Genomic DNA, 18867 nt, shown 5'->3' on the forward strand with positions numbered 1-18867 from the left:
CATCGTGGACCATGTGGGAGCCAACATGGGTATCCAGATCCCGCTGTTGGTTATTGACCGGAGAACGTCTCGGTCATGTCTGCATGGTTCCCGAACCCGTAGGGTCTACACACTTAAGGTTCGATGACGCTAGGGTTATAAAGGAAGTTTGTATGTGGTTACCGAATGTTGTTCGGAGTCCCGGATGAGATCCCGGACGTCACGAGGAGTTCCGGAATGGTCCGGAGGTAAAGATTTATATATGGGAACTCCTGTTTTGGTCACCAGAAAAGTTTCGGGTTTTATCGGTAACGTACCGGGACCACCAGGAGGGTCCCGGGGGTCCACCAAGTGGGGCCACCGGCCCCGGAGGGCTGCATGGGCCAAGTGTGGGAGGGGACCAGCCCCAGGTGGGCTGGTGCGCCCCCCCACAAGGGCCCAAGGCGCCTAGGGTTTGGGGAGGGGGAGCCCCACCTTGCTTGGGGGGCAAGTTTCCCCCTCTCCACCCCTTGGCCGCCCCCCTAGATGGGATCTAGGGCTGGCCGCCGCCCCCTAGGGGTGGAAACCTAGGTGGGAGCGCAGCCCCCTCTCCCCCTATATATAGTGGAGGCATAGGAGCAGCCCAACACATGAGTTTCTTCTCCTGTTGGCGCAGCCCTACCTCTCTTTCTCCTCATATCTCGCGGTGCTTGGCGAAGCCCTGCTGGACTACCACGCTCCTCCATCACCACACGCCGTTGTGCTACTGCTGGATGGAGTCTTCCTCAACCTCTCCCTCTCACCTTGCTAGATCAAGGCATGGGAGACGTCACCGGGCTATACGTGTGTTGAACGCGGAGGTGCCGTCCGTTCGGCACTAGGATCTCCGGTGATTTGGATCACGACGAGTACGACTCCTTCAACCCCGTTCTCTTGAACGCTTCCGCTTAGTGATCTACAAGGGTATGTAGATGCACTCTCCTTCCCCTCGTTGTTGGTTTCTCCATAGATAGATCTTGGTGACACGTAGGAAAATTTTGAATTTCTGCTACGTTCCCCAATAGTGGCATCATGAGCTAGGTCTATGCGTAGTTTCTATGCACGAGTAGAACACAAAGTAGTTGTGGGCGTTGATTTTGTTCAATATGCTTGCCGTTACTAGTCTTATCTTGATTCGGCGGCATCGTGGGATGAAGCGGCCCGGACCGACCTTACACGTACTCTTACGTGAGACTGGTTCCATCGACTGACATGCACTAGTTGCATAAGGTGGCTAGCGGGTGTCTGTCTCTCCCACTTTAGTCGGATCGGATTCGATGAAAAGGGTCCTTATGAAGGTTAAATAGCAATTGGCATATCACGTTGTGGTCTTTGCGTAGGTAAGAAACGTTCTTGCTAGAAACCCATAGCAGCCACGTAAAACATGCAAACAACAATTAGAGGACGTCTAACTTGTTTTTGCAGGGTATGCTATGTGATGTGATATGGCCAAAAGGATGTGATGAATGATATATGTGATGTATGAGATTGATCATGTTCTTGTAATAGGAATCACGACTTGCATGTCGATGAGTATGACAACCGGCAGGAGCCATAGGGGTTGTCTTAATTTATTTATGACCTGCGTGTCAACACAAACGTCATGCAATTACTTTACTTTATTGCTAACCGTTAGCCATAGAAGTAGAAGTAATAGTTGGCGAGACAACTTCATGAAGACACGATGATGGAGATCATGGTGTCATGCCGGTGACGATGATGATCATGGAGCCCCGAAGATGGAGATCAAAAGGAGCAACATGATATTGGCCATATCATGTCACTGTTTGATTGCATGTGATGTTTATCATGTTTTTGCATCTTGTTTACTTAGAAAGACGGTAGTAAATAAGATGATCCCTCATTAAAATTTCAAGAAAGTGTTCCCCCTAACTGTGCACCGTTGCGAAAGTTCGTCGTTTCGAAGCACCACGTGATGATCGGGTGTGATAGATTCTTACGTTCACATACAACGGGTGTAAGACAGATTTACACACGCGAAACACTTAGGTTGACTTGACGAGCCTAGCATGTACAGACATGGCCTCGGAACACAGAAGACCGAAAGGTCGAGTATGAGTCGTATGGTAGATACGATCAACATGAAGATGTTCACCGATGTTGACTAGTCCGTCTCACGTGATGATCGGACACGGCCTAGTTGACTCGGATCATGTAATCACTTAGATGACTAGAGGGATGTCTATCTGAGTGGGAGTTCATAAGATGAACTTAATTATCCTGAACATAGTCAAAAGGATTTTGCAAATTATGTCGTAGCTCGTGCTTTAGTTCTACTGTTTAGACATGTTCCTAGAGAAAATTTAGTTGAAAGTTGATAGTAGTAATTATGCGGACTAGGTCCGTAAACTGAGATTTGTCCTCATTGCTTCATAGAAGGCTTATGTCCTTAATGCACCGCTCAGTGTGCTGAACCTCGAACGTTGTCTATGGATGTTGCGAACATCTGACATACACATTTTGATAACTACGTGATAGTTCAGTTAAACGGCTTAGAGTTGAGGCACCGAAGACGTTTTTGAAACGTCGCAAAACATATGAGATGTTTTGAGGGCTGAAATTGGGATTTCAGGCTCGTGCCCACGTCAAAAGGTATAAGACCTCCGACGATTTTCTTAGCCTGCAAACTAAGGGAGAAAAGCTCAATTGTTGAACTTGTGCTCAGATTGTCTGAGTACAACAATCTCTTGAATCGAGTGGGAGTTGATCTTCCAGATGAGATAGTGATGTTTCTCCGAAGTCATTACCACCAAGCTGCTAGAGCTTCGTGATGAACTATAATATATCAGGGACATATATGATGATCCTTGAGATATTCGCGATGTTTGACACCACAAAAGTAGAGATCAAGAAGGAGCATCAATTGTTGATGGTTGGTGAAACCACTAGTTTCAAGAAGGGCAAGGGAAAGAAGGGATACTTCATGAAACGGCAAATCAGCTGCTGCTCTAGTGAAGAAACCCAAGGTTGAACCCAAACCCGAGACTAAGTGCTTCTGTAATAAGGGGAACAGCCACTAGAGCAGAATTACCCTAGATACTTGGTAGATGAGAAGACTGTCGATAGAAGTATATTGGATATACATTATGTTAATGTGTACGTTACTAGTACTCCTAGTAGCACCAGGGTATTAGATACCGGTTCGGTTGCTAAGTGTTAGTAACTCGAAATAAAAGCTACGGAATAAAACGGAGACTAGCTAAAGGTGAGCTGACGATATGTGTTGGAAGTGTTTCCAATGTTGATATGATCAAGCATCGCACGCTCCCTCTACCATCGAGTTTGGTGTTTGCGTTGAGCATAGACATGATTGGATTATGTCTATCGCAATACGGTTATTCATTTAAGGAGAATAACGGTTACTCTGTTTATTTGAGTAATACCTTCAATGGTCTTGCACCTAAAATGAATGGTTCATTGAATCTCGATCATAGTGATACACATGTTCATGCCAAAAGATATAAGATAGTAATGATAGTACCACCTACTTGTGGCACTGCCACTTAAGTCATATCGGTATAAAACGCATGAAGAAGCTCCATGTTGATGGATCTTTGGACTCACTCATTTTTGAAAAGTTTGAGACATGCGAACCATGTCTATTAGTGTATATGCATGAAGAAACTCCATGCAAATGGACCGTTTTGACTCACTTGATTTTGAATCACTTGAGACATGCAAATCATACCACGTGGGCAAGATGACTGAAAGCCTCGTTTTTCAGTAAAATGAAACTAGAAAGCAACTTGTTGGAAGTAATACATTTTGATGTGTGCAATCCAATGAGTGCTGAGGCATGTAGTGGATATCGTTATGTTCTTACTTCACAGATGATTTGAGTAGATGTTGAGTATATTTACTTGATGAATCACGAGTCTGAATTATTGAAAGGTTCAAGTAATTTCAGGGTGAAGTTGAAAGATCATCATGACAAGAGGATAAAATATCTATGATATGATCATAGAGATGAATATCTGAATTATGAGTTTGGCACAGAATTAAGACATTGTGGAAATTGTTTCACAACTAATACAGCCTGGAACACCATAGTGTGATGGTGTGTCCGAGCATCATAACTGCACCCTATTGGATATGATGCATACCATGATGTTTCTTATCGAATTGCCACTATCGTTCATGGGTTAGGCATTAGAGACAACCGCACTCACTTTAAATAGGGCACCACGTAATTCTGTTGAGACGACACCGTTTGAACTGTGGTTTGGAGAAACCTAAGTTGTCGTTTCTTAAAGGTTTGGGGCTGCGACGCTTATGTGAAAAAGTTTCAGGTTGATAAGCTCGAACCCAAAGCGGATAAAATGCATCTTTATATGACACCCAAATCAGTTGGGTATACCTCCTAATTCAGATCCGAAAGCAATAGGGATTGTTTCTTGAATCGGGTCCTTTCTCGAGGAAAGGTTTGTCTCGAGAATTGAGTGGGAGGATAGTGGAGACTTGATGAGGTTATTGAACCATCACTTCAACCAGTGTGTAGTAGGGCACAGGAAGTTGTTCCCGTGGCACCTACACCAATTGAAGTGGAAGCTTCTGATATTGATCATGAAGCTTCGGATCAAGTAACTACCGAACCTCGTAGGACGACAAGGACGCGTACTGCTTCGGATTGGTACGGTGATCCTGTCTTGAAGGTCATGTTGCTAGACAACAATGAACCTACGAGCTATGGAGAAGCGATGGTGGGCCCAAATTCCGACAAATGGTTAGGAGCCATGAAATCCGAGCTAGGATCCATGTATCAGAACAAAGCATGGACTTTGGTGGACTTGCCCAATGATCGGCAAGCCATTGAGATAAATGGATCTTTAAGAAGAAGACGGACGTGGATGGTAATGTCACCGTCTATGAAGCTCGACTTGTGGCGAAGAGTTTTTCACAAGTTCAAGGAGTTGACTACGATGAGATTTTCTCATCCGTAGCGATGCTTAAGTCCGTCGGAATCATGTTAGCATTAGCTGCATTTTTTTGAAATCTGGCAAGATGGATGTCAAAACGAGTTTCCTTACCAGTTTTCGTAAGGAAAGGTTGTATGCGATACAATCAGAAAGGTTTTGTCGATCCTAAGGATGCTAAAAGGTACTAGCTCCAGCGATCCTTCTAAGGACTGGAGTAAGCATCTCGGAGTTGGAATATACACTTTGATAAGATGATCAAAGAATTTGGGTTTATACAAAGTTTATGAGAAACTTGTATTTCCAAAGAAGTGAGTGGGAGCACTATAGAATTTCTGATGAGTATATGTTGTTGACATATTGTTGATCAGAAATGATGTAGAATTTCTGGAAAGCATATAGGGTTATTTGAAAAGTGTTTTTCAAGTGAAAACCTGGATTAAGCTACTTGAACATTGAGCATCAAGATCTATAGGGATAGATCAAAAAAAACACTTAATGGTACTTTCAAATGAGCATATACCTTGACATGATCTTGAAGGTGTTCAAGATGGATCTGTCAAAGAAGGAGTTCTTGCCTGAGATGTAAGGTATGAAGTTAAGACTTAAAGCTCGACCACGGCAGAAGAGAGAGAAAGGACGAAGGTCGTCCCCTATGCTTTAGACGTAGGCTCTACAGTATGCTATGCTGAGTACCGCACCTGATGTGTGCCTTGCCACATGTCTGGCAAGAGGGTACAAAGGTGATCAAGGAGTGGATCACCAGATAGCGGTCAAAATTATCCTTAGAGGAATAAGGATATGTTTCTTGGTTATGGAGGTGATAAAGAGTTCGACATAAAGAGTTGCGTCGATGCAAGCTTAACACCTATCTGGATAGCTCTGAGTAGAGAAGCCGGATACGTATAGTGGAACAACCATTTCGAATAGCTCCAAGTGGAGCGTGGAAGCAGCATTCACAATATGACATAGAGATTTGCGAAGTACATACGGATCTGAATGTTGCAGACCCGTTGACTAAAACTTCTCTCTCAAGCAAAACATGATCAAACCCCAGAACTCATTGAGTCTTAATCACATGATGATGTGAACTAGTTTAATGACACTAGTAAACTCTTTGGATGTTGGTCACATGGCGATGTGACCTGTGAGTGTTAATCACATGGCGATGTGAACTAGATTATTGACTCTAGTGCAAGTGGGAGACTGTTGGAAATATGCCCTAGAGGCAATAATAAATAAGTTATTATTATATTTCTTTGTTCATGATAATCGTTTATTATCCATGCTGTAATTGTATTGATAGGAAACTTAGATACATGTGTGGATACATAGACAACACTATGTCCCTAGTAAGCCTCTAGTTGACTAGCTCGTTGATCAATAGATGGTTACGGTTTCCTGACCATGGACATTGGATGTCATTGATAACGGGATCACATCATTAGGAGAATGATGTGATGGACAAGACCCAATCCTAAGCCTAGCACAAAGATCGTGTAGTTCGTATGCTAAAGCTTTTATGTCAAGTATCTTTTCCTTAGACCATGAGATTGTGCAACTCCCGGATACCGTATGAATGCTTTGGGTGTACCAAACGTCACAACATAACTGGGTGACTATAAAGGTGCACTACAGGTATCTCCGAAAGTGTCTGTTGGGTTGGCACGAATCAAGACTAGGATTTGTCACTCCGTGTGACGGAGAGGTATCTCTGGGCCCACTCGGTAGGACATCATCATAATGTGCACAATGTGATCAAAGAGTTGATCGCGGGATGATGTGTTACGGAACGAGTAAAGAGACTTGCCGGTAACGAGATTGAACAAGGTATCAGCATACCGACGATCGAATCTCGGGCAAGTACAATACCGTTAGACAAAGGGAATTGTATACGGGATCGATTGAGTCCTTGACATCGTGGTTCATCCGATGAGATCATCGTGGACCATGTGGGAGCCAACATGGGTATCCAAATCCCGCTGTTGGTTATTGACCGGAGAACGTCTCGGTCATGTCTGCATGGTTCCCGAACCCGTAGGGTCTACACACTTAAGGTTCGATGACGCTAGGGTTATAAAGAAAGTTTGTATGTGGTTACCGAATGTTGTTCGGAGTCCCGGATGAGATCCTGGACGTCACGAGGAGTTCCGGAATGGTCCGGAGGTAAAGATTTATATATGGGAACTCCTGTTTTGGTCACCGGAAAAGTTTCGGGTTTTATCGGTAACGTACCGGGACCACCAGGAGGGTCCCGGGGGTCCACCAAGTGGGGCCACCGGCCCCGGAGGGCTGCATGGGCCAAGTGTGGGAGGGGACCAGCCCCAGGTGGGCTGGTGCGCCCCCTCACAAGGGCCCAAGGCGCCTAGGGTTTGGGGAGGGGGAGCCCCACCTTGCTTGGGGGGCAAGTTTCCCCCTCTCCACCATCTAGGGCTGGCCGCCGCCCCCTAGGGGTGGAAACCTAGGTGGGGGCGCAGCCCCCTCTCCCCCTATATATAGTGAAGGCATAGGAGCAGCCCAACACATGAGTTTCTTCTCCTGTTGGCGCAGCCCTACCTCTCTTTCTCCTCATATCTCGCGGTGCTTGGCGAAGCCCTGCTGGACTACCACGCTCCTCCATCACCACCACGCCGTTGTGCTGCTGCTGGATGGAGTCTTCCTCAACCTCTCCCTCTCACCTTGCTGGATCAAGGCATGGGAGACGTCACCGGGCTGTACGTGTGTTGAACGCGGAGGTGCCGTCCGTTCGGCACTAGGATCTCCGGTGATTTGGATCACGACGAGTACGACTCCTTCAACCCCGTTCTCTTGAACGCTTCCGCTTAGCGATCTACAAGGGTATGTAGATGCACTCTCCTTCCCCTCGTTGTTGGTTTCTCCATAGATAGATCTTGGTGACACGTAGGAAAAGTTTGAATTTCTGCTACGTTCCCCAACACGTAATACATGCTATCTTGAAAGAAGCCACTAGTGAAACCTATGGCCCCTGTGTCTCTTTTCCATTATATTGAATCAACTTGCCAATTTCTATCGCCGTTCTTTTTTATTGCAATCTTTACTTTCCAATCTATACAACAAAAATACGAAAAATATTTACTTTACTATCTTTATCAGATCTCACTTTTGTGATTGGCCGTGAAGGGATTGACAACCCCTTTATCGCGTTGGTTGCAAGGTTCTTGATTGTTTGTGCGGGTACTAGGTGACTTGTGTGTCGTCTCCTACTGGATTGATACCTTGGTTCTCAAAACTGAGGGAAATACTTATGCTACTTTGCTGCATCACCCTTTCCTCTTCAAGGAAAAACCAACGCATGCTCAAGAGGTAGCAGCAAGAAAGAAAAACCTCGAGATAACCCCAGGTGAGACCACAGTGCCCATTGTTTTCAATACTGTACCTAGCTTTATTTCACATATTACTAGTTCTGTTGGTGTTAGCTTAGGTAGGAGTCCTGAGGAAATAGAGCGATCTATTTCTATGATTAAGGAATTAGAAAAGTCTAGAAGTGATTTGTTTACTGCTAGATTAAGGAAAGAGAATAGAAAATATAATGATACTGAGTCAAAACTGGATAGTTTCGACCCTGATGCTATTAAGAACTTAGCTTCTGATTCTGATTCTGATTTCAAAGAGGATGAGGATCTAAGAGAGGAAATATTGATGTTATCTTCTCTGTTTAAACCTAAAAGAAAGGTTTGCACTGGTGCGTTCAGTGTTAAACCAAAGTTTCGATGTAGTGTTGGTAATGATACCTTATTATATATAAACTTTTTTTATGGCTGATATTTTTTGGAATGCTAGAGGATTAGGGGAACCTGAAAAGAGAAGATTTCTTGCAGAAACTATCTCAAAGCATAAGCTAGAATTTGTTTGTATTCAAGAGACAAAAAAGAGCGCGTTCGCTGACACCTAGCTGGCTGGGGTTAGCTGCCATTTCACCTTTATTTGGCTTTGGCAGCCATCTGTTGGTGCTTCAGGTGGCTTGCTTATGGGGGTTAGAGAAGATTTATTTGAAGTAGATACTTGTAGGCGGTGATTTTAATATCATTAGGAGGAGTAAGGATAGGAACAAGGCCAAGAAGCTTCCTAAATGGTCTTTTTTTTCAATTCTATTATTGAGCATTGGGGCCTGAAGGAGCTTGAGCTTTCTGGGCAAAATTTTACTTGGTCGAATAACCAGATTGATCCCCTTTTTGTTAAGTTGGATAGGATCTTAGTTAGCCCCGCTTGGGAGTTAAAATTTCCACTAGTTATTGTCAGGACACTGGTTAGAGGTGTCTCTGACCATGCAACCTTGCTTATGCATAACGGGGTTAAAACCGTTACAGCTAATAAACCATTTCGCTTTGAATTATGTTGGTTTATCAAAGATGATCTTGTTGCTGTAGTTAATAAAATTTGGCATACTAATGTGAATGGCAAGGATAATTTGGCCATTTGGATGCAGAAGATGAGGAATTTGAGAAGATGCCTGAAAGGCTGGAATCTCAATGTGGAGGGGGCTTATAGGAAAAAAAAGGAACACTCTAAGTTCCCAACTAGATGATCTTGATAGATGATGTGAGCTAACTGGGTTATCAGTAGCTGACTATGAACTTAGAAAAGACCTTCAGTGTAGTTTGAATAAGATTTTAAGAGAGGAGGAAATCAAATGGTATCAGCGCTCTAAAGAGAGAGATATCAGGGAAGGGAATAACATCACTAGATATTTTATGATTAAGGCGAGCGGTAGGAAAAGAAAGAACAAGATCTTTCGTTTTGTGCAGGATGGGGTTTGTTATCCAGGGTGATAAGGAACTATTGGACTATGCTACCAAGTTCTATAAAGAGCTTTTTGGTCCTGTAGACCTTTTACCTATCTCCCTAAATATTCCTATTCCTACTTGTTTGGACATTAAAGATAAGAAAATGTTGACTGCTAGATTCTCCTTGGAAGAGATCAAGCTTGCTGTCTTCTCTATGAAATGTAACCGAGCGGCTGGCCCCGATGGAATGCCCATTGAATTTTACCAAGTAATTTTGGGATTTAATTTGTTCTGATCTACTTCAGTTGTTTAATGATTCTTTTGATGGCAAATTGGACTTCTCTAGGCTAAATTATGGTGTTGTTACATTGATTGTATAGACCTATTTGTATGCTTAATGTTCCTTTTAAGATTTTTACCAAGGTTTTGAACACTAGAGCTATGTTAGTTGCTGACAAGGTAGTGTCTAAGATCCAAACAACGTTTATTAAAGGGCGTTATTTGTTGGATAATGTAGTAATGTTGCATGAGACCATGCACTATCTTCATAGAAACAAGCTCTCTGGTGTGCTTTGTAAAGTCGATTTTGAGAAAGCTTACGATAAATTTAACTGGGACTTTATGCTTTTTGTGTTAGAGATGAAAGGGTTCCCTGAAAAGTTTATTCAGTGGACCAAGTCAGCCATTGTTGATGGGAAAGTGGCTATTACTTTAAATGATATGATGGGTAACTATATTACTACTAAAAAAGGTCTAAGGTAGGGGGATCCCTTCTCCCCCTTGTTGTTTAATATAGCTGCTGATGTCCTGGTGACCCTGGTTGGAAGGGCTCACGAGCAAGGGTTTATAAAAGGTCTAGCCCCTCAGATTTATGAAGGTGTCCTTTCTGTTTTACAATATGCTGACGACACGATTTTTTGTTTTCGAGGACGACTTGGAAGGAGCCAGGAATCTTAAAATAATTCTTTGTGTCTTTGAGCACTTGACTGGTCTAAAAATTATTTTTTAAAAAAGTGAGGTTTACTGCTTTGGTGAGGCGGAAGTAAGACAGAAGGAATATGCTCAGATCTTTACTTTCATAATTGGAACCTTTCCTTTTCGCTACCTGGGTATGCCTCTGCACTACAAGAAACTTAGTAATAGCGATTGGAAACCTGTCGAGGAGAAATGTGAGAAGAAAGCAGCTACCTGACAAGGGAGCTTGCTTCCTATGGGAGAGAGACACATTCGAACTGAGACTTGCTTGAGTAGTGTCCCATAGTCACATGCTTTCCTTCTTTAGATTGCCTAAAGGTGTGGGTAAACATTTTGATTTTTTCCGAGCTCGTTTGGTTTGGCAAGAAAGGGAGGGAGTGCGGAAGTACCACTTGGTCAACTGGAATGATGTGTGCCAACCTAGGGACCAGGGAGGACTGGGGGTTACTAATCTAGATGTTAAAAATGTTAGTCTTCTTTGTAAGTGGCTCTGGTGACTCGTGATATCTTCAGTGGAGGGCATGGTTTGGTGCCACATGTGAGAAGGATTTTGTGAAGCTAGCTGCTGGAAATGCTTGCTGGCTTCAAAGCCTTTATGTTAATTTGGTTATCGTCCTTTAGTCTGTTGATACCTTTGTAGCTAGCGTAGCACTAGGCCCTTTCATAGGTAGTTTTGGATAGATTGAAGCATCCTGATGTGGTGATATATATAAGTGGTGTGATGATTAGGCTTGATAAGCTGGAACATCCTGGTGTGACTTCTAGATCAGTGATGTAATGTTGGTTTGATGCCTTGTAAACAACTCGAAAATGGGGGCCGTGTGGCCCCTTCGATCGAAAAAAAATTCTAACACGAGGGTGCCTATTGCTGCCATTTTATTCTACAAATCTATATATGCACTATATTTACGTTACCAATATTCGCTCCGTTCACAAATATTAGATGTTCTATTTTTTTCCTAAATTGAATGTATATATACACACTTTAATTTGTTTGTTCACTCATTTCAGTCTGCATGTATTATGTAGTCCATATTAAAATATTGAAGACATCTTATACTCCCTCCGATGAGATAAATCATCAAAATGGTCCATATGGAGGGAGTACTTTGGTAGACTTGGATATAAATCACAAAAATGCTCCATTTCTTATTTGAATCTCCGAAACAGAGGAGCCAATCCCCAACCCCTGTGCCATGCAGCAGCGCGCTCCCGCCGAGCGCTCCACAGCGGCGTCCCTGCACGCGCACGTCCTCCACCTCCACCAATGCGGCGCCGCCGGCAACCTCCTCCGCCGCGCGCACGCGGCCGCCCTGACATCCGGCGCGCTGGCCGCGTCCCTGCCCCTCGCGGGCGCGTTCATCCTCTCCTACGCCGCGGCCGCCGACCTGCCCTCCTCCCACCGCCTCCTCCTCCACCACCCGCTCCGCCTCCGCTCCGCCTTCCTCTGGAACTCGCTCTCCCGCGCGCTCTCCTCGGCCTCCCTCCCCGCCGAGGCCCTGCGCGTCTACAACCTCATGCTCCGCTCCGCCGTCCGCCCGGACGACCGCACCTTCCCCTTCGCCCTCCACGCCGCCGCGGCCGCGGCCGCCGATGCCGCGCACGCGGCCAAGGGCCTCGAGCTCCACGCAGCCGCGCTCCGGAGCGGCCACCTCGCCGACGTCTTCGCGGGCAACACGCTCGTCTCCTTCTATGCCGCCTGTGGCTCCGCCCGTGACGCGCGCAGGGCGTTCGATGAAATGCCCGCCCGGGACGTCGTCTCCTGGAACTCCCTCGTCTCGGCGTTCTTGGCCAACAGGATGTTCGATGACGCAAGGAAGGCATTGGTCAGTATGATGGGGAGCGGGGTCCCTGTGAGCGTGGCAAGCTTGGTCTCGGTTCTGCCTGCCTGTGGCGTGGAGCAGGAGCAGGGGTTTGGGTTGGCTGTGCATGGACTGGCGCTGAAGACCGGGCTGGACTCCATGCTCAATCTTGGAAATGCATTGGTTGATATGTACGGGAAATTTTGTCAAGTGGAGGCGTCGATGCAGGTGTTTGAAGTAATGCCAGAGAGAAACGAGGTATCTTGGAATTCTGCCATAGGTTGTTTTCTTAATTCAGGGCTTTATGGAGATGTGCTGGCCATGTTTAGGGAAATGTCAGAGCGCGGAGTCATGCCAGGGTCTATCACATTATCAAGTCTGCTACCTGCTTTGGTTGAGCTTGGTTATTTTGATCTGGGGAGGGAGGTACATGCGTATAGTATAAAGAGAGCAATGGACTCAGATATTTTTGTTGCCAATTCACTTGTGGATATGTATGCCAAACTTGGTTCTCTAGAGAAAGCCTGCACTGTCTTTGAAAAGATCGAGGTACCCAATGTGGTGTCATGGAATGCAATGATCGCTAACCTTGTGCAAAATGGAGCTGAGACTGAGGCATTCCATCTTGTTATCAAGATGCAAAAGGATGGGGAACGGCCAAATTCAATAACCCTGGTGAATGTACTTCCAGCTTGCTCAAGGATGTCCTCTCTAAAGATAGGGAAACAGATCCATGCATGGTCGATCCGTACAGGATTAGTATTTGACTTATTCATATCGAATGCTTTGATTGATATGTACGCGAAGTGCGGGCAGCTGAGCTTGGCGCAAAATATTTTTGACTTGTCAGAGAAGGATGATGTGTCATACAACGCGTTGCTTCTGGGTTATTCTCAGAGTCCATGGAGTTTTGAATCTCTTAATCTATTTAAGGAGATAAGGTCTGCGGGAATCGAGTATGATGCTATTTCTTTCATGGGTGCTCTGACTGCATGTACCAATTTATGTGCATTTAAACAAGGGAAAGAAATTCATGGTGTTTTAATAAGGAGATTACAAAGTAATCATCCCTTTCTGGCCAATTCACTGCTAGGTTTATATACTAAAGGTGGAATGCTTGATACTGCAACAAAGATCTTCAATAGGATTACAGAGAAGGATGTTGCTTCATGGAATACCATGATCATGGGGCATGGAATGCACGGCCAAATTGATGTTGCTTTCCATTTGTTTGATCTGATGAAGGATGATGGTGTTGACTATGATCATGTGTCTTACATCGCAGTGCTGTCGGCATGCAGCCATGGTGGGCTTGTTGAGAAAGGAAAACAGTACTTCAGTCAAATGCGTGCCCAAAATTTAGAGCCACAACAAATGCATTATGCTTGCATGGTTGATCTTCTTGGGCGTACTGGACAATTGACTGAATCTGTTGAACTAATCCTAGACATGCCTTTCCATGCCAATTCCGATGTGTGGGGAGCACTGCTTGGGGCTTGCCGAATACATGGAAACATTGAAGTAGCACAATATGCAGCAGAACATTTGTTTGAGTTGAAGCCAGAGCATTCGGGTTACTACACACTGCTGATAAACATGTACGCTGAGGCTGGTAGGTGGAATGAAGCAAACAAGATCAGGAAATTAATGAAATCCAGGAAGGTACAGAAAAATCCAGCCTATAGCTGGGTACAGAGTGGCAACAAGCTACAAGCTTTTCTTGTGGGGAATGGTAGCTCTGCCGCGATAAGTTTAAATTGACTGGCAATATAACAGATGGTGAACTTATATGGTGGTACGGACTACGGAGTCTTCCACTAGGAATGAATTGTATATAGCACTATAATATTGCATGTTCACCAAATCTGATAAGTATTGTCACTGTAATAGTGAAGGAATGCGATGAGGAGTGCAATGACTTTTAGAAGACCGTAGTCGTCGATGGCTGCACTGTATGACCTGACAAGAATCACATAAAGATGAGCAATATTAATTGGCACTACTGCGGTCTACATATCTTTGCTAATGGAGTTTAGCCTAGTAATGGAAGAGAAGGTAATAATTCTTAGACAATTTGTCTCTATATAAATAACTTTGAGCATTTCTGAAGTTCTGTCCAGCTGTTTGTGTCCATGCAGTCATTGGCATACCCAATGTATTCTCTGCATAGTGACGTAACTTTTGCCAGTTCCTCAGCTTTGAATAGTAAAGGATGGGGATAAGCAAGAAGATAATCCTGATGTGCTAATAGAACAGATGAGGTAGAGGCTGAGATAATCCTAATTAGCAAGAAGATAATACTGATGTGCTAATCCTCAACTCTGCTTATTGTAAATGCTTCATTGGAAGTAGATTTGGGGAACTTACTATATTAAATAAGTAATTTAACTCTCGATCATATTTACTGAATTATTGAAATGCTGCACTAAAGTTGCTGAAACTTCATACTGGGTTATTTGATCTTGAGCTAAATGATTTCGAGTCTCAGTTAAGATTGCTTCAAATATTAAGATTTTGAATATTTTAGAGATATATAATATTTTTTTAATATCTCAATTGCTCATCAGATTGTTTCTTCTGCGTGTAACTGAAGCATCAACTGGAAAAAGCTTTACAAAACCGATATTATTGTTAGAATATTTGAGATCTGTCTCACAAGAGACGATGAACGGTCATGTTACTATATGCATCGAATAGGAAAGGTTGGGACTTTGCTGTCATGACTGGCTTATTCGTTTGCAGATGATGAACATGGTTCTGCCTTCGTTGTCCTGGGAGTTGGGAGTCAAGCATGTGTTTTTCATTAAATGTTTTCTTGTATGTTATTGTCAGCAGCTAGTAGTTTTTCATTATATTTCTAAAAATCTGGACGCCACCTATTTGAGTGATCGTTGAATGATTCCTTTGCGATTGAAATAAAAATATTAAGTGCTTATATACTTGTGTGAGAAGCCCTTCTTTATTAAACTTTGCATGGGTTTGAGATATGCCAGGATCAGCCATGCGCCTCTTTCACTGCCGTCTAATATTATGCATAAAACGAGTCGTACTTTACTTGGTGCACAAAAGTGAGCTGTACTAAGCGTCCAATTATTGTATGAATGTGCTAGAAACCTTCTAAAGTTCTGCTGATAACTTTATTCTATGTGGTAGGTAGAACTGATTATTTCTCTTCAGAGGAAATTGCACTCAGGCTCCCGGCATACATGGTCATTAGGATTATAAAGGCATGGGTTTAACCAACAGTCACTCACATGTATTTTTAGTTTACTCCGGTTGTAGCTTGGGTCTGAACGTGTTGAAGATGTTGCCAATCACACAGCTTCCACCCAGTGATAGCCACGGGGAAGGCGAGAAATGATCATGGAACAAAGCAAAGAATGACAGCCTGACAGATCCTGCAGGGTGCAGTAACAGATGATACGGACATGGCAGCTCAGGCGCTTGATAGGGAGACATCTCAAGGTAACAAACTCTAATTGAAAGAGTGGGAATGGATGAGTGGAGAGTCATCTTTGTCTTGTTTCTGTTAATTTCCAGATATTGCCAAGGAGTTTGAAGCAATCTCTAATTGAAAGAGTGGGAATGGATGAGTGGAGTTCCATTCGATAGGGATCTATATAGGATAAATACTCCAGACTCGAGTAATTCTTCTCATTTCAGGTCCAATCAGCATCCTCTTTTGCAATTTAGAGTTTCTTGGACGCCTTGTTTGAATAAATCATCAGGCAGCTGTTTATAGTATGAAGTATATGAATGCCTTTGCATGATTATTCGCATTGGCGAATGCGGCAAATCTTTGAAAAGTATGCAACTCGATCTGCTTTTATCTTGTTAGATTCGTAAGTGTCTCTACTCCCTACTATTGTATGCTAGAATGTTCTAGCAAATAAAATGATCCTGATCCTTTCAGTTTCTTTTCACCGTGCTTTTTAATTAAGTAACTGTTTTAACTTATAACCATGTTTAATGAAACTATGGAAACACATTAGTCTAATTCTCAACTTGAATGGTGTTCTATTAAGAAGACGAACAGTTGGGTTAACATTCTTCTGATATGGTTGCAGGATCAGCTTATCTGAACAGTTGTTGGTTGCTTTCTTGATGAATGTTGATCTTCGGGTGGTGGCATATTCTCTGATGACTACTCATGTCTGGTGATCATCGAAAGCGAACATATTTCAGTTGAACTTTCCTCTGGAAATTATCTCCTGTAACAAGCCATTCCTAGTTTTAGGGCAAATCTCTTTTGGTGCTGAACATTTAACACAGTGACTATTCTGTAGTTCTTCTGGAACCTCCCTTGGCACTGAACATTTTAGACAGTGACTGTCCTGTAGTTTTTCTGGGAAATCTCCTTTGGCAAAACCTACCGATATTTTGGGCAAATCTCCTTTTGCCAGAACTGACCTATAGTCCAGCAAATCTCCTTTGACAAAAGTACCTACAGTTCTTCTGATATCCTTCGTTACATATGCTGTTCCTTCCAATAGTCCGGTGAGCCGCTGATCTGGGTGCTCAACGCATTTTCCTCGAGTCGGATTGCCAGACAATGGTTTCGGCGCTGAAGGGCCGCGACTATGCTGCTGCTGAGCTTGGCGTTCTCTTCAGGGAAGCAAGGAGCTTATGCCATGCATCTCTCGAATCCTATGATTTCAAGTACTGTAAACGTGATTGTAATAAAGTAGCTCATGCCTTGGCATAGTTTGGCCTGTCGGCTGATGCGCCCTTCTCCGTCTGGGCTTGGATGCCCCTGAATTTGTTTGGGTCCTGGCGAACACTGATATGGTGCACCAGGTTTAATGGAATAGATGCTATTCCTCTCAATTTTTTTTTTGCTCCCTGGACAATTCTCCTTTGGCATTGGCTTTAGCCATAGATTGATATCTTGGCACATCTCCTTCGGCTTTAGGTTTAGCTTCAATCCTGTCTGGGCAAATCTCCTTTGGCGGTTAGTGGTACTGCATCAGGGAATTCTCCTTTGGCATTAGCACTCAAGCGTGCTGGCCATACACATTGGTCCAAACGTTAACCTGCTGTCCAAAGACTGTTCTTTAGTTTATCACATTATCACATAGCACAGCTTATTACAAAAATGTGGGAATGAATTTAATCTAATTATTATTAACAATATCGGTCGTTTCGTATCACATGAAAATGACAAAGTGTTGTGTTGCAGGGTTTGTAAGCAGTTATTTCTTTGTGACTGACTCAGACTCTGAAGTCATACACTGGAATGAGTTACAGTGAGGACCAAGAAGAATCTGAGTTTACATACAGCGGCCATGCACAGAGCATCTTGTCAAAGCTTGGACCGTAGAATCGGTAAGATTGATTATTTTCTTACATCTGGTGACTACGTGGTTATGGGACCAGGGATTGGATGGATGATCACCGTTGTGTTCAGTGATGGGGTGAAGTGTGAAATGCTGTCAAGTGTTAAAGGAACTCTGAGGCACTGAAGCACATTCGTCCGATCATCTTTCAAGATGCACCTTATTTTCGCTTTCCAAGTCAACGTGTGAGGATTGATTGTCCATCCCACCGCGTCCAAGTCAGCAACATGGTGGGCAAGTCGAGATGACGGTGTTGTATCATTTATTGGATGTACTGCTGGGTGAGGTATGTTTTAGGGACGATGGTGGCTCTAATCTTCAGTTCTTGTCGTCATCTTTACAATTGGTCAGAAGTACTTGAAGCTGAACTCATGTCAATGAAAGAAGGCCCTCCAGTTGTGCAATCAGCATATTGATATTGAGTCGTACTGCAAGGAGGCCGTTGCTATGTGAATTTCGAGTTTGCTATGATCAAAAGCAGAGAGGAGAACAGGCCAGAGTATGCTTTTATTATCAGAGAGATCAATATCAGTTTGGGGATGCGATTCTTGCATTACTCGTATTCGTCGGAGCACAGGCAATTTTTAGGTTGCATGCATGACCGAACAGCTGTTTGGTTATGGTTCGGCCCAGATGATGTTATGGAAATTGCTGGACGAGATTATAACACTTAATTTTGAGCAATGCAAGAATTAGCTCTGCCCCAAAAAAACATGAACTTCATCAAGTTGAAACTTTCATCTAGATACCACGTGTACCGTCCGAACCATTTTTAAACTGTGAAATGTGGGGAACTAATGATAATTTTTTTTTCTATTCTATTCTATCTCAAAAGTGATAATGTATATTTGTGACGCAGCGTATAGCTCTTCATATCCCACCGTGGTAATCCCGAGTTTGTCATCATACAAAGAAGCAATCCCGAATAGTTTTTTTTTTCTTTTTGAGGGAAGCCAAGTCTTTATTGCTCAAAGATCACAGAGTTTGGAATACAGAAAGAATCGTGGGGTTGTTCGAGCCAAACATGGCGGCCCCGATCTAAAGATTGAGAGTACTTGGCTAACGAACGAGACTTGGC

General features: G+C 43.6%; 1 protein-coding gene across 4 annotated transcripts; it reads left to right on the forward strand.

Moving 5' to 3' along the window:
* Window positions 1-11839: 11839 nt before the first annotated feature.
* On the forward strand, window positions 11840-18624 carry LOC119366328 (pentatricopeptide repeat-containing protein At1g18485-like). Of its 4 annotated transcripts, XM_037632050.1 has the most exons (5): window positions 11840-14508; window positions 15607-15918; window positions 15994-16295; window positions 16521-16610; window positions 17633-18624. In XM_037632050.1, exon 1 carries the CDS (start codon window positions 11848-11850, stop codon window positions 14212-14214), a length of 2367 nt encoding a protein of 788 aa, XP_037487947.1. In that variant the 5' UTR covers window positions 11840-11847; the 3' UTR covers window positions 14215-14508; window positions 15607-15918; window positions 15994-16295; window positions 16521-16610; window positions 17633-18624. The 4 variants fall into 4 exon arrangements, with proteins under 4 accessions (XP_037487947.1, XP_037487946.1, XP_037487948.1 ...); XM_037632049.1 differs by lacking the exon at window positions 17633-18624 and having other exon boundaries at window positions 16521-17626; XM_037632051.1 differs by lacking the exon at window positions 17633-18624 and having other exon boundaries at window positions 15611-15918; window positions 16521-17626.
* Window positions 18625-18867: the final 243 nt, after the last annotated feature.

Source organism: Triticum dicoccoides, chromosome 2B, assembly GCF_002162155.2.
Source record: "Triticum dicoccoides isolate Atlit2015 ecotype Zavitan chromosome 2B, WEW_v2.0, whole genome shotgun sequence".
In the NCBI taxonomy this organism is placed as follows: domain Eukaryota; kingdom Viridiplantae; phylum Streptophyta; class Magnoliopsida; order Poales; family Poaceae; genus Triticum; species Triticum dicoccoides.

Coding starts and splice junctions, on each gene's coding strand:
- LOC119366328 (XM_037632050.1), top strand. CDS start 11,848: ATGCAGCAGCGCGCTCCCGCCGAGCGCTCCACAGCGGCGTCCCTGCAC.